This window comes from Rhea pennata, chromosome 8 (assembly GCF_028389875.1).
Source record: "Rhea pennata isolate bPtePen1 chromosome 8, bPtePen1.pri, whole genome shotgun sequence".
Taxonomy (NCBI): domain Eukaryota; kingdom Metazoa; phylum Chordata; class Aves; order Rheiformes; family Rheidae; genus Rhea; species Rhea pennata.
In genome coordinates, this window is record NC_084670.1 from 31,436,244 (window position 1) to 31,449,563 (window position 13,320).

The 13,320-nt window shown below is 60.4% G+C and overlaps 1 protein-coding gene across 2 annotated transcripts; it reads right to left on the reverse strand.

Annotated features, from left to right (window-relative positions):
• Nucleotides 1-522: 522 nt before the first annotated feature.
• Nucleotides 523-9,066, reverse strand: BRINP2 (BMP/retinoic acid inducible neural specific 2). 2 transcript variants are annotated; one of them, XM_062581269.1, is made up of 7 exons: nt 8,790-9,066; nt 6,009-6,199; nt 5,629-5,828; nt 4,979-5,084; nt 4,001-4,237; nt 2,995-3,217; nt 523-2,618 (listed from the first exon to the last, which is right to left on the reverse strand). In XM_062581269.1, exons 1-7 carry the CDS (start codon nt 9,041-9,043, stop codon nt 1,502-1,504), a joined length of 2,328 nt encoding a protein of 775 aa, XP_062437253.1. In that variant the 5' UTR covers nt 9,044-9,066; the 3' UTR covers nt 523-1,501. The 2 variants fall into 2 exon arrangements, with proteins under 2 accessions (XP_062437253.1, XP_062437252.1); XM_062581268.1 differs by having other exon boundaries at nt 8,775-9,066.
• Between the last annotated feature and the right edge of the window lie 4,254 nt (nt 9,067-13,320).

A 13,320-nucleotide genomic window follows, 5' to 3' on the forward strand; every position in this document is an offset into this window, starting at 1 on the left:
TTGTCTCCTCATATACGGGTGCCCAAGAAGGGCATCAAGGATACCAAAAGTATGGAGCAGACCAAGTCAGGGAGCTGAGATGCTTCAGTCTGACAGATGGCTGATGGGGGATCTCATAACTGGCTATAAAATCAGAAGTGGCCTGGAAAGGGTGAATGAGGGTCAGTTATTCACCATCTCATCTAGTATTAGAGCTAAGGGTCGGCTCCTCTCTCTCTCATACGCTTGCAGTGGGGATGGAGGAGCCATATGGAGGGAGGAGATGAAAGTAAGGCATTAGCTCTTCTCTCTCCCATGGATTTGCAGGCAAATCTTATCGGTACCAGAACTGGGAGCAAATGCGAGGGTGAAAGGGAGCAAGTGGGAGCTGCAGCACTAGGGCATCTGGCTGCCTCCTCCCCACCACCTGCACCAAGCTGTGCTCAGGCATGCACCGTGGCCTCCTTGCTGTTCCCTCCCAAACACAGCAACAGAAAAGCCAGGACCAGAGATGACAGTAACTGTTCTTTTTTTTCTGTGGTTGTTTTTGGTTGCTCTTTTGCTCAAAAAGGCATTTTTAAAAAATATATTAAACGTAACATTTTACTAAGATGTCTCTTGGTTGTAGCCACTGACAAGGAATGACCCTCCCCAAGTAAATAGGTTAGGAAAAAAGAAAAAAAAAACCCTCCAAAACAACCAGATAAATACATAAATAAAACTTTTTTCCTTTCTCTCTCTCTTCTTTTTTGTTGTTGTTGTCATAAGGAAAAGCGGCCCAAAGATGTCCACATTCATCCGTAACAGCAACATCCCTGGAGCGGATGCCGAGTCCTTGCCCACGTGAGCAGCGATGCCACCTCGGCTTGGTGCACCGCGGTGCAGGACGAGCGCGGCAGATGAGGGACGCTTGCCAAGATGCCTGCCTTACCGTGATGGGGCAAAGAGGCCCCACAGAGTTTCCCAGCCCCGTGCCACGAGCTTGTGCGTGAGGACGCAGCTGTAGGAAAGCGTGTGGGGAAGTAAAGCAAAGGTGGTGGTAGACTCCTCTCTTAAAAAGGATACAGAAGTGAGGGTGCTGAGGACACGCTGCTGCTTTCCTCCGCCCAATGGGGTGTGGAGGGTCCTCAGCACGCTGGGCCAACGCCATCTCAGGGTTTGGCTCCTCACCTGCCTGCAGCTGCCTCCTGCCGAGCTGCTTCCCCCACAACCTCACATCGGCTGTGAGAGCCGTGCATCCTTCCTGGAGCGGCAGCGGGAAGGTGCGTTAAAACCACAGCACTGCAGGCTGGGCTTGCTGGCGACATCCCTACGCTTGGAGCCAGTCTGAGCTGCACGAGCCATTCTGCTGCCTTCCTTCACTGGCGCGAGCGCTGCCATCTCTTTGGCCAGTCACTGGGGCTAGCACAGAAGCATGCGGTTGGCACCAAGGTAAGGCCTTGCTTTAATTTTTTTAAGGATTTTTTTTCCTGGAGTCCTTTTTCCTGGCCTCCTTGCTCTGAGATCTGTGCAGCCCTGGCTGTTAGCTGCACAGCTTGCCTGTCTCCTGCTCTACCGTGTTTGGCAGTTTGGCGTTGAAGGCCCTCAGGGAGGACTGGATCCTCGCCACTTCGTTGTTGGCCAGCTTGAGCCTGTGGCGGAGCAAGCACGTGAAGAGGTCAAGGCGGGTTTTGCCAGGGGGTGAAAGCCTGTTCACCCGGTCCCTGATCTCTAAAAGCTGTAGCATGGCCGAGTCCTGGGAGCCCTGTGTGTAGGGGTAGTCCAGCTGGAGGATCAGGTCGCGAATAGCATCCGGTTCAAAGGGCAGGCTGTAGCCAAAGACTTGCAAGCTGTTGATTTTCATGTACCCGAGGTTCTTAGAGGGATCTGCCATCTCCAGGGGCTCATAGTAGATTGTCTCATTGGAGCTATCATCCAGAGACTTGATGCGGCTTCGCAGGTAGACATGGACCGTTTCAAAGAAGGCCTTCCACTTGTTCCCTAAAGTGAGTGTCCAATTTTGGCACTGGGCAGAGGCATCCACGTTAGTCCTTTCCCAGTCTGGGAAGTTGCCCTCGTTGATGGGCATGAACCAGCTCTCTGAGTGGCTTCCCCCAAAGGGGTTGACATAGATGGCCATTACAGGCTCCAGGGTGCTGTTCTTGGTGAGGCAGATCTGCAGAGAGAGGGCCAGCATTACGTGAACTAGCCCAGGCTTGTACTTGTTGCTCTTCAGCGTCAAGAGCATGCGCTTCCTCCAGGAGGGGTCAAACCAGCTCCCTAAGCGCATGTCATTGCTGATGAAGATAGAGTGCACCTCGATGCGGCTGTCCCATTTCTGGAGGAGGTACTTGAGCTCCAAGTCCTGCAGGTCTGTCTCGAGACCCAGGTAGTGCTCCAGGGAGTCAGCCACTTCGGGACGGCAGAAGCCCTGGGTGAGCACATAGCCATGGTTGCAGGCCCCACAGCGGGTGCTGTTGTCCTCAGCACAGCTGGCACAGGCTGGCCCTTCGCCCAAGGCACATGGTATGGGCCCCTGGCAGGAGGCTTGCTCAGAGGGGCAAGTGCAGCTGTGGCTTTCTTCCAGGAAAGTCCCAGGCATGGTGGTCTCGCTGCAGTACAGGAGCGACTGAGCGCGGCTCCACCAGTAAGGTAGAGACCTAGCAGAAGAGAAGGAGGCAAGGGAGGAGGGATGCTTACGTTGGCCATTGTGAATGAGTGACTGACCTTCTCTGGGGAGGAAGGACCTTGTGCCTGGGTGGTTTTTGTGTGTGTGCGTGTGTGTGTGTGTGTGTGTGTCCCCATTGTGCCTCTGATGACCTCCCCTAAGCTGAGCCTGATTTTCCACCTCCAGGCCTTAACTCAACCTGCACTGCCTTCTTACCGCCAGGTTTCCTTCCATCATGGTGGGGGCTCCTCTAGTCCCACCCACCAGGAGATAGGCAATGGGTCTTAAACTCCACTCAGAGATTTGACTTGGGGGACAGGGCCAAGCCAGCAGGGCTGGCTCATTGTGGCTGGTGAGGAGATACCTACCTCTCCTTTGGCAGTTTGAAGCGAGGTTGCCTGTGGCAGCGTTTGCTGAGGTTGAAGAGCCGCCGGATGATTCGGTGGGTTTTTCTGGAGAGCAGCTTCAAGCTGGTGCCCAGCTGCTGATAGCGATGCTGGACATCCAGGTCCGTAGCCCAGTAGTGGGAGATGGCTGTCCTGTTCAGAAAACGGTCCCTTGGCAGTCTCTTCACCAGGGCCTGAAACTCTTCTGTGTGGAGAGGAACTGAGTTAGTAAAACTGGGGAGGCAAGCAGCAAGGGAAGACGCAAAGGTATTGCTGGAACTGCCTCCATCCAGCCTTCCTCCAGGTGAAAATTTGCCCTGCTCTGCCCCTCAGTCTGCCCAATACTTGGTCTCTAGTCAAGGTACAGCCAAAAAGTATTGGTGGAGAGGTCATTGCATGGTCTGGGGGAAGGCCCTCTCCTGTGTTGCCCCAGCTCTCAGTTTGGTCCTTGAGAGCTTTCAGGTTTGCTGGAGCAGTAACAGCACGCTCTGCAGCGCTTGCAGTGACTCCTGCCGCGCTCAAGGCTGGATGCTGGGCGAGCCAAGAGGTGAGCGTGCCCGGTTCCTGCACAAACGTGCCCTGTAGTCCCTGGAGGTTGCCACTCTCCATGAAAAATGCCCATAGGCTCTAAGGTCTTTGCAGCAAGACCCATCTGCATGAGACTGGGAGCTCTGCGGGCACGAGCATGAAGTGGTACTTCTTAGATTCACTCTGTACCTTGCCTAGATGGCTCCCTTTGGAGCTGCATGGGAGCTGAGCTGAGCATCCCCAGCGAAAGCTGGTCTTACTGCCCTAAATCCTGCCCTGGAGCCTCTGCTGCACCTGCTGCCTTTCTCTGACAAGCAGGATTTCAGCTTTCTCTTCAGACACAAGGACGACAGTAGGGTTTACCAGGGGCTGGCCCCACTGAGGTGTCCCCGTCCACAGGAGCCCTGTGGTTCCTGTGCTGGTTTCAGGGCTGGTCCCTGGTGGTTCGCCGTGCCCTCACCTGACTCCTCGAACTGGCCGTGGTGGTTCTCCCAGGCGCGCTGGAGCTGGGCCAGGCTGCCCTCCATGGCCTGGATGTCCGCCTCGGGGCAGTTGCACTGGGGGAAGGCAGGGTGGCATTGGCAGCAGCAGTCGTTGCTCCGGCACACCAGCTCCCCCTCGGAGCCGCAGGCGACGTAGCTGAGGGCGGCCGCCACGAAGCGCTCCCGCAGGTGGTGGGGCAGCACCGTCTGCAGCCCTGCCGGAGAGAGGGGTCCTTGAGGGGCTCAGCGGGCGCTAAGCTGGCCCCGGCCTCCTGCTCTGCAGCACCTGGCCTGGGCCGGACGCTGGGCCAGGCGAGGGCGGGAGGAGGCTTTCCGGCGGCCGGGGCCTGGCGCCCGCCACCGCCTGGGTGGCGACGGACAGCGCCTCGCAGCCCCGCTGCCCCGCAGGGGTCTCACCGCCGCCTCCATCCCATATTCCTGACAATTTGCTGCGGAGCCGCTTGTCTTGGCTCTTTATTGATCTTGGCTCCTCTTGGCAGATGAGCAACAGTCCCTTCCTGTCCAGCTTTGATTTCCCCCCCCCAACCCTTAAATTAAAAGCGACAGCTTAATTGCAGCATGCCCCATCCCCTCTGACAGCCCCTGCAGGCCCGTGGGCGTCCTGCGGTGGCATTCAGCGGCGCCCCTGGAGCAGCGCTGTCCCTGCCGCGCGGGTGGCCACCCCCGCTCTCGCCAGCGGGTTGTCGATCGGCTCACCCAGGCGGCGAAGCCCGAGCGGGCGTCTGGCTTGCGTTAGGCATCCTGCCCGGCCAGCACCGGGCGTCTCTGCATCTTCGCCACGCGTGGCTGGATCACGATGCCAAAGGGCCTTCGTTTCCCAGGGTTTTTATGCCTGTAGAGGCCCCCTTAATTATTTGCTAGGGAATAACGTGCTTTTTCTGGCTGTGGCCGCTCCCCTCCCTCCCTCCCCCCTCCGCGGCCATCCCGGCCCTCACCGAGGAGCTGCACTTTGTTCTCGGGGCTCTGCACCAGCACGGAGCTGACCGAGTCCAGGTTGTCGTAGTTGCTGCAGCCGAGCGGCCCCGTCCGCGTTTCCGTTACCTAGGCAGGAGCAGAGACCGTCAGGGGCTCGGGAGGGACGTACGGACGCAGGACGGGGGCGATTCTGTCAGCGGGGCTGAAACGCTCCCTCGGGAGGGGCACCGGTGCGAGCAGAGGGGTGGCGAGCAGCCCCCGACAGAGCTGGCCCCACCACCTGAAGCGAGGGGATGCCGCGGCGGCTTGGAGAGACGTAATTGCCTGCTAATTGGCCTGTTGGCGGCCAGCAGCCCTGCCTGCAGCCCGCTGAAAGACGTGGCTTCATTAGCGTGCCCAATTTCCCATAAATAACGCAAACGTGCTAACTTTGCCGGGGCTCGCTCGCTCCCTGCTCCCGCTGCCCGGGGGGGCCGCTTGCTTAGCGGAGACGTGGGTTTGCTCGACCCCGCGCAAAGTGCTGCAGCAGCAGCCGCTGCCTGCAGCCGTGCAGCCCCGTGCCCAGCCCCGTGCCCTTGCTTTATGGCCTCCGCCAGCTTTAAAGGGCTGCTGGCGAGGCCCAGGGCGCTGTCTGCCCCGTGCAGCCCTCTCCCTCGCGCTCCTCGTCTACCTTGATGGCCGCCGTGGCAATCTGGATGTGGTGGAGCCGGCGCAGGGTGCTCTCCCGGTCAATGAAGTAGGAGGCAGCCAGCTGGTGCAGGGTCTCCAACGAGACCACCGAGCCGTTCCCAGCCCCTCCTGCAGCGCCGACGGGCTCTGCTCGCCGGCTCAGCTTGCGCTTGTCCACGAAAATGGTCAGGGACTCCTCTCCTGCAGGGACATGGCACACGTTTTAGGGGCAGCTGGGTTTCTTGCCTCCCCTCCCTCAGCCTTATTGCTCCAAAAACATCTAGAGTGTTTATTTTCCAAGCCATCCGTGCAGTTGGAAAATGGAGCGAGTGGCGCTTGGAAGCCGCGGCCTCGGCCAGGGGCCCAGCGGGCACTGCTCACCTCCCAGCGTGGCGGCGAGCAGGAAGTGCGTCCCATACTTCTTGATGAGGTTGTCGGTGATCTGCTGCAGGCTGGGCCTGCGTCCCAGCAGGCGGATGTTGCGGATGAATTCGGGGGCGAGGGGCAATGGCAAACTGAAGAAGTCTTTCCTCTCCAGGGCCAGGTTGTTCACCTTCCAGCGAGCAAACTCTCTGCGGAAAGAAGCCAAGGAAAGCAGCCGTGAGCCGCAGGAGCCAGATGAGCCAGGAAACAGAGGTGTGAGAGAGAAGGGAGCGCGCTGTGATGGACAGAAAGCTGGCAAGGCTTTCCTTGGACAGGGTGCACTGGGGCAGACGCAGCCTCAGGACCACCTTTGGAGGTCTGAGGGACATTTGAGAAGCTCAGGACAAATTGGACTTCAGCAAGGCAAAGCAGGTAGCTGTGGCGCTGCAGAGGATTAATAGTTGGAGAAGCTTCTAAAGGGACCATCTCAGCCTCACTACCTCCTTGGTGGAGCTGGAGCTGAAGGACCTGCCCCTCTTCCAGCTCCTCAGTGCAGGATCACTGGGAGATGGCCAGGGATGCAGCCAGAGGAGCCAGGCATCCTGCTCTCCCTGGCCTCAGGGTCGCCTGGGCTGATGCTGCAGATTATGGATGGAGCCCGAACGAAACCTAGGCCCTCCTTAAGCCATCAGTGGTAATAATGAGCTACAAGTATTGAAGATGCCTGCTAGCCTTGACGAATCGGTCAGCTCCGCTTGGCATTAATCACCAGCGGGTACGGCTCCATCGCACAGGAGTGCCTGCATGTCCGGACGGGCCTAATCCGTCTCCAGTTCCCCTCTCAGACATCGCATCCTTATGGATCCGGGTGAAAGTCCGATAGCTGGTGCGTATTGCATTGAAATATTGATAGCGTTGTGTACAAGGCGGGAGATGCTGGGATGAGCTGGGCTGTGGCTCTGCAAAGCAGCCGCTGCGGAGAGGGTGAGGGGCGCTGGGGTGCCCTCCCAGGCGAGCCCGGGGCTAATTCGTGTTACGCACGTTTTCCGTCTTCCCGGGCTGCCAGCCTGGCGGGGGAGGGCGTGCGGGCGTTGGGTGGCTGCATCCCTGCGTCCCCTCCTAGCCCTGGCGGCGGCACCCGCCGCAGCGCCTGACATCGCCCCACGGCGCGGAGGCAGCCCGCCAGCTCGCTGCCGTCTCAAACAACGGCCCCGTAAACAACGTTTGGCCAATTTCTGCCTAATCATCACCGTTTTGCTCTAATTAAAATCAGGCTGCGGTTTTCAGACAGTTTAATTAGGGCTGATTGGGAAAGACAGAGGAGGAGGAGGGAAACCAAGCCAAGCCGGGGGAAGCCGCCTGGGGGCTCATAGGGTGCCGGGCTGCCTGCCAGGGTGACCTGCGGGCCCTGCAAGCCTAGTACCAGGGCACGGGAGCAGTGCTGGGTGGCAGGGAGCGAGGAAACCGTGCTCCCGGAGGGAGGGGAAGGGGCTGCCCGGAGGGCGGGAGGCTAAAGAGCCTGGGGCAGAAAGGGAGGACGCGCCGGGGTGACGGCGACGCAAGGTGGGAATAAGGTTTTGCACACCGCTGCGTGCCAGGCGCGGGCTGCTTCCAGCCCCGCGGGCCGAGCCCTTCCGAAGCTTTTTGGCAGGGAAACGCTGGGCTGTAAACCGCAACGCGACAGCCCGTCCTGCCGGCAAAACAAGCTGCCGGCCCATTACCCGCCTCGGAGGAGGCGCGCGCGCACGCGAGCGAGCCGGCTGCGTTCCCCCGCGGGCTCCTCCCTGTCCCGCCAGCGTCACCGGCGGCCTCTGGGGGCTGCGGGGGCCCCGGCACAGGCACAGCGGCACGTCAGAAGGGGCGCAGGAGCAGCCCTTAGCGGGTGATGCTAAGCCCAGCACTGCCGTCCGATCCCCCAGCAGGAAGCACGGGAGCCCTGCGCTGGTGTGAGAAACCTCCTCTCCAGGGAGGGGGGAAGGAATTTAGGGAGAATCAGGTGGCTTCTGCTGCTCGTTAGCAGCAGGTTTAGCAGCCCCAATTAGCAGCTGGGCAGTGGAGCAAGGGCTTGCTGTGGGCTGCCCTTGCAGATGCTGGTGGAGCCCGCTGCTAACGAGGCTCCTTTGCAAGAAGCTCCCCGGCACCAGCCTTGGTGTGCGTAGCGCCCTTCCCCCAAGATGGCACTGCCCTCCCCACACCGGCCACGTTGCTCCTGGGCGGTCGCGGCCAATGCTCGGCCGACGTGCTGGGGTGGGAGCCGCTTCGCGCATGGCGTGGGAAGAGCGAGGAAAACCAGCGCAGTGGAAACCGTTGCACCGTGCCTAGGCGGCTGCCAGCAGCGAGCAACTACAGCCAGTTACGGGCCGAGCTGGGGGTGTCCCGGCCTGCTTGGCCCCGCCGCTGGTCCCGGTCCCAGCGGACCTGTCCGCGCTGCTGCCTCTGGGCTCTCCATCATTGCAGGTCTCCTCCTGGATGGCCCAGGGGCCATCAGAGCACCGTCTGGCGGGGCCGTGCCGGGGTCCGACCCCGGCATCCGTGTCTCAGCCCACCCTGCGAGGGGCTGGGCCAGGGGCTCTGCTCTCCCTGGCACGCGGGCTCCGCTGCCTGGCCGAGCCTCCCTTCTCCTCCCTGGGGTGGGACAACCCATCCTGGCCAGTCTGGCTTAGCCATATATTGGGATCAGATGCTCTCCAGCCGGTGCCCTGCGACACGAACCCCTCCGCCCTCGAGCTGCCCCACTGCGCAGCCACCTCCCGCCGAAGGACCAGCCCTGGTGCTGCCGCTCACCTGTAGATCCTGTACCTGGTGGTGAAACCCTGCTGGTAGCGCTCCACAAAGTCCACGTACTCCTGGGCTCGGTAGAAGGGGCCACGGTCGGAGAGGAGCCAGTCGAGGGGTGCTGCGTTGGAGGAGGAGGAGGCCGCGGCGGAGGCATGCTGCTCGGGCGCCGGGCCGGCCGCCCCGCGGCGGCAGCACGCGCTCAGGGCCAGGAGGGCTAGCGGCCACGCGAGCATCCGCCGGGGCCCTTCAGAGCGAGAGCCGTCCTGCCGCCTCATGCTTCTGCTGCCCGGCCGGCTCCGTCATTCTCGCCCCGCGCCGTCCTCGGGGACACCAGCCGCCCTGCAACGGCGCCGAGAGGGCGGCCCGTCAGGCGGAGACGGCGCGGAGCACCTTAACTCCCGAGGCAGGGAGGCGCCGCGGAAGCGAAGGCCTCCTGCCAGCGCGTGCGTGCACGTACCTATGTCTTGCACACGCGCAACATCTCACACCGAGGGGCTCAGCCCTGGGGCCTCCCCTTGGGCTTGTCCCCTCTGCCAGCTGCGGTGATGGCAGCCCCGCAGCGGGGACGTGGGCCAAGGGACAGGGCAGTGAGCGCCACGGAAAGGAGAATTAGCAGCAGATCAAACCAGCTGCATCGCAGGCTAATTCCCCTCACCTGCCTGTGACGACCCAAAGCACAGACTCTGCTACGAACCCAGCACCGGGGCATTCAAGCCATGCGGGGTTTCAGGTGGAGCCAATTCACCATCCCAGGAGAGGCTGCAGGTCACCGGGACCTATATATAAGCCAAATGCAGCCCCAGAGCACAGGGAATTGGAGGTGGCATGAAGGGGCTCTGGAGGGCACTGTTAAATGCAAGCCCCGTGCTGAGGTGCGCTAGCAAGCAGTGCTGGAGGGGAGCTGGGCCCACCTTGGCGGTGCTGCAGAAGGTAGGATGTGGTTACAGCTCTTGAAGGAGCTAAATGAAATCCTGACTGATGCCTGTTAAAGGCACTTCTGGCCTTTGCTGTGTGGCTTCTCCTGCTTGTGTCAGCCCAGTGTGCTGGGCTGGGCAGTGCCTGTGGCCTCAGGTAGCTGGGGAGGGCTGTGCCTCGATGGGATGAGCTGGGGAGCAAATCTCAGCCTGAGCACTGGCAACAGGTCGGTGCTCTGCTGCGATGCCCTGCTGCTTCCCTGGGGTTCAGGCTCTGGCTGCTGGGGGAAGAAAATCGGCTGTGACAGTGATGGGAGCAATCTGTGGGAATTGCAGTGTCAGATGTCAACTCGGATCAGCTAGGAGAAAGGGGGAAAGCCAGGCAAAGCTCAAAATCCACTGCAGTAGAAATGGGGCTGGGCTCTCAGCAGGGTACGTGCCAAGAAGACGCAGCTCGTACAGGGTGCTTGAGGCACTGAGCTCCTGTGGAGCACTGAATGTGGCAGGAAACCCTCCCTAGGAGAGTCCAGAGAGGAGCTAATGGACACAGAGCGTTTTGGGGATGTCCATCGTGAGTATGCGAAGCCCCTTGTGGGTCTGTTTCAGCTGGATTAAAAAATAATCCTCCAAAGTGAACTAGAGAAATGAGCTGCACTGGTTGTGGGTGCAGGTTCACACCTGTGTGATTGAGGTCTAGACCTGTGTTTGCGGGGAGATGTTGGACAGCGGAGCAGGTCTCCTGGCCACCGGGGCCAACTTGCATTGGCATTTTGAAGGTAACGGGCGCTTATCTCAAGGTGCGACCGAGCTGGTCTGATGGCCCGGCCAAGCTGGCACGCAGCTCGGGGGACCCGTGCTGAGCACCTTAAATGGGGCGCCTTGGCGGAGGGCAGCGATCTGCCGGGGGCTCTCAAGGCCGGCCCGGGGTTGGGACAGGACTGGCAAGCTCAGCCCCGCGTGTGCGTTGGAGGGGGTGAACGGAGACAGGGCGTTGCTGGGGCCGTGGCTTGGCAGAGCAGGGCCGGACTGCTTCCCACCTCGCCTGATCTCTGGAGCCTCACGAAGCCTGCTGAACCCAAGGGCTTGTTCTACCTACGCGGTGGCTTCGTGCTTCATCTCTAGGCTCTCCCGCGAGGTAAAACCGCTGTAAGCGGGCCACGCTGGGCCGAGGGGAAGGTGGGCCGGGAGCCGCAGCGCTCGTGCCTGGTGAGCAGACACCAGCCCCGCATTCCCCCGAACTGGGGCTTGGCAGATGAATCATCAGATTTAAACACTTTTTTTTTTTTTTTTTAATTTTCCCCTTCTCTTCTATTTTTAAAACCCTTGAGGGTGCGCTTTGATTATGCTCTTCCAGCCTCTCGCTTCCGCGGCTCTCAGGGCCGGGTCCTTGTTAACGCCGAACAAAAGCGGAGGTGGCCGCGTGGCGAGACGCGGGGCGCCGGGGGAGGCGCCGGGCGAGCCGGTGGCACCGCAGCCGGCTGCAAGCCACCCCGCCGGGGCGCGAGTGCCGGGAGCGGCGCCGGGCTGGCCGGGTCGCCTCGCCGGCCCGCCGCAGAGCTGGCGCTGCCGAACCGTACCGAGGTGGGAATGGTTTTGGCCGTTCTGCCTCCGACGCTATTTCTGTGCTTTGCCCTGGTTTTCCCAGTTACCTGAGCAGCTTTCTCAGGTCAACCTAAATCGCTCCGGACAAGCCTTAGTGGGAGGAAAATCCACCCGCAGCGTTTTGGGGTGGGGGGACGTTTTCCTCTCCCTGCCCTTCCTGCATTAGGCTGGAGGTGAGGCCTCCCCTGAAAGGCAGCAGGACCCGAACGAGGCTGCTGCTGGACGGGCGCTGGCACCCGCGAGCAGCCAGCGCCCTGGGCCGGGCGCGTGCGGCTCGAGGCAGCAGACCTTGCGCCCGGCTGCTGAAGGAGACGGGGTGGGGTGGAGGAAAGCTGGGGCCGCTTCTCCGTGCCGCAGGCCCCAGCCCAGCTAGAAACCCTTTGGGGGAGACGTTCCTGCCTCCCTTCCTAGGAGGTTTATTGCAGGGTTCGAGGCCGAATGCGTGACGTGTCCTCGTGGGCACCTTGTCCTTTCCTCCTCAGCAACGGGAACAGGAGCAGTCGCGTGTTTCTGGATTTGGCGGGTGTAAACGGGTGCAGATCTGCTCAGTGAGGGCTCCGCTCCCCTCCCCTCCCCTCCCCGCCTGGTGTGTGGAGGCCTTGCAGTGAATTAGCAGGTGGCTGTGCTGCTGCAGCCCAAGCCCGTGGTCCAGCCTCCTCCTGCAGCAGCTTGGGACCACACCTGCCTCTCTCACGCTGAGCCCGGCTCTCGCTAAGGGGTGGTCACTGATGTGCACGGGCCTCCTTGCCAAAAGAAACTCGAACTCCAGGGCCAGACAGGAGCAAAGGGGCCGGAAAGCACTCATGTGGGTTGTGCTTTGGGTTGAACCTGTCACCTAGGAGCAGCTATGCCACCCTACGTGGCTCTGTTCGTGAGCCGCTCTAACTTAACGGCTCTTCGGCTCATGGGATAAAGTAAACCATTTACGTGTAAATATTCTGATAGCTCTGTGTATTCCTTAGTCCACACGGCTACAAATTATTATCCGTATGCTTCAGCCCACTGCAGACCTGTCCTCAACCACTAGGTGAGCGCAGCTGTGGCTGTCGAGAGCAGGGGAAGGGCCTGCCTTAGGCAGGGAGAGAGAGGGCCAGGGCTAGTCCAGAGCAGCCTGCCTGCGGGGATGGCTCCCTTCGTGCGTCCGCCTCCTCCGTGCGTCCTGCAAACCTGGGCAGAGCCCAGGGAGCCTTAAGTGGGGGGATTGGACACACGAGGCCGTGCTCTGTAGAGCTAAGATTACTTCTGCGGGGTGCACCTCTGCCTGCCCTCACAAGTGTCTTCCTGGGAAGTCAGGGCCAGCAAAGCTCCTTGGTAACACGTAACCTCACTGACCCTACTGCTAGAGCTGGAAATAACTTCTAATCACTTTTCCTTGATCCAAAAGAATGGAGATTTGATGAGAAGCATCTACCTTTTTTTTTTTAAAAAAAAAAAGAAAGGGGGGTTTGCATCATGCAAGCTGAAAAACATCCAGCTTGTTAATTTTTTTATTCGCTTCCCCCCTCCCCATAAATACTTTAAAATCAAGGAAGAGGCATGCCAGTGCAACTGTTCTTGGCAAACTTTTTCCCAGGACCACAAGCTGCTTTTGGGCCTGTTCTGCTCGACCTTCTCGCAGCCCCTCTCTGACCCCAAGAGCCGGAGTCCCCCCGGTAACTGCCAGTCCCAAATCATCAGTCAGCACGAGCAGTTTGCTTCTGCCCTGGGTGCCCTGACTCCGGCGTGCCGCTGGGGGCGAGGAGGAACAGCAGCACCCCCTGCTCCCCTCACCCGGGAAGGGCCCGGGCTGGCTGGGAGCCGACAGCAGCAACCTCCTGCAGAGTTACGCCGAGGTCCTGCTTGCTTTGATGCCGAAGGCAAAGCATCTCTGGAGCCGCGCGCTCCACCGCTAATCAGGCAGAGTTCAATAATTAAGACATTAGCTAATTGTCAGGGACATTAACATTGATTTCTGCCCTTTCATGCTGCAGCTATATATATATGTGTGTGTGTGTGTACGTATACACCCACTGAAGTGGGCATGGGGGAGAGGCGCT

Coding starts and splice junctions, on each gene's coding strand:
- BRINP2 (XM_062581268.1), bottom strand. CDS start 9,043: ATGAGGCGGCAGGACGGCTCTCGCTCTGAAGGGCCCCGGCGGATGCTC. Junction 5,829..6,008: donor GCTCGCCGCCACGCTGGGAG/GTGAGCAGTGCC, acceptor ATGTCCCTGCAG/GAGAGGAGTCCCTGACCATT. Junction 5,085..5,628: donor TTGCCACGGCGGCCATCAAG/GTAGACGAGGAG, acceptor GCTCCTGCCTAG/GTAACGGAAACGCGGACGGG.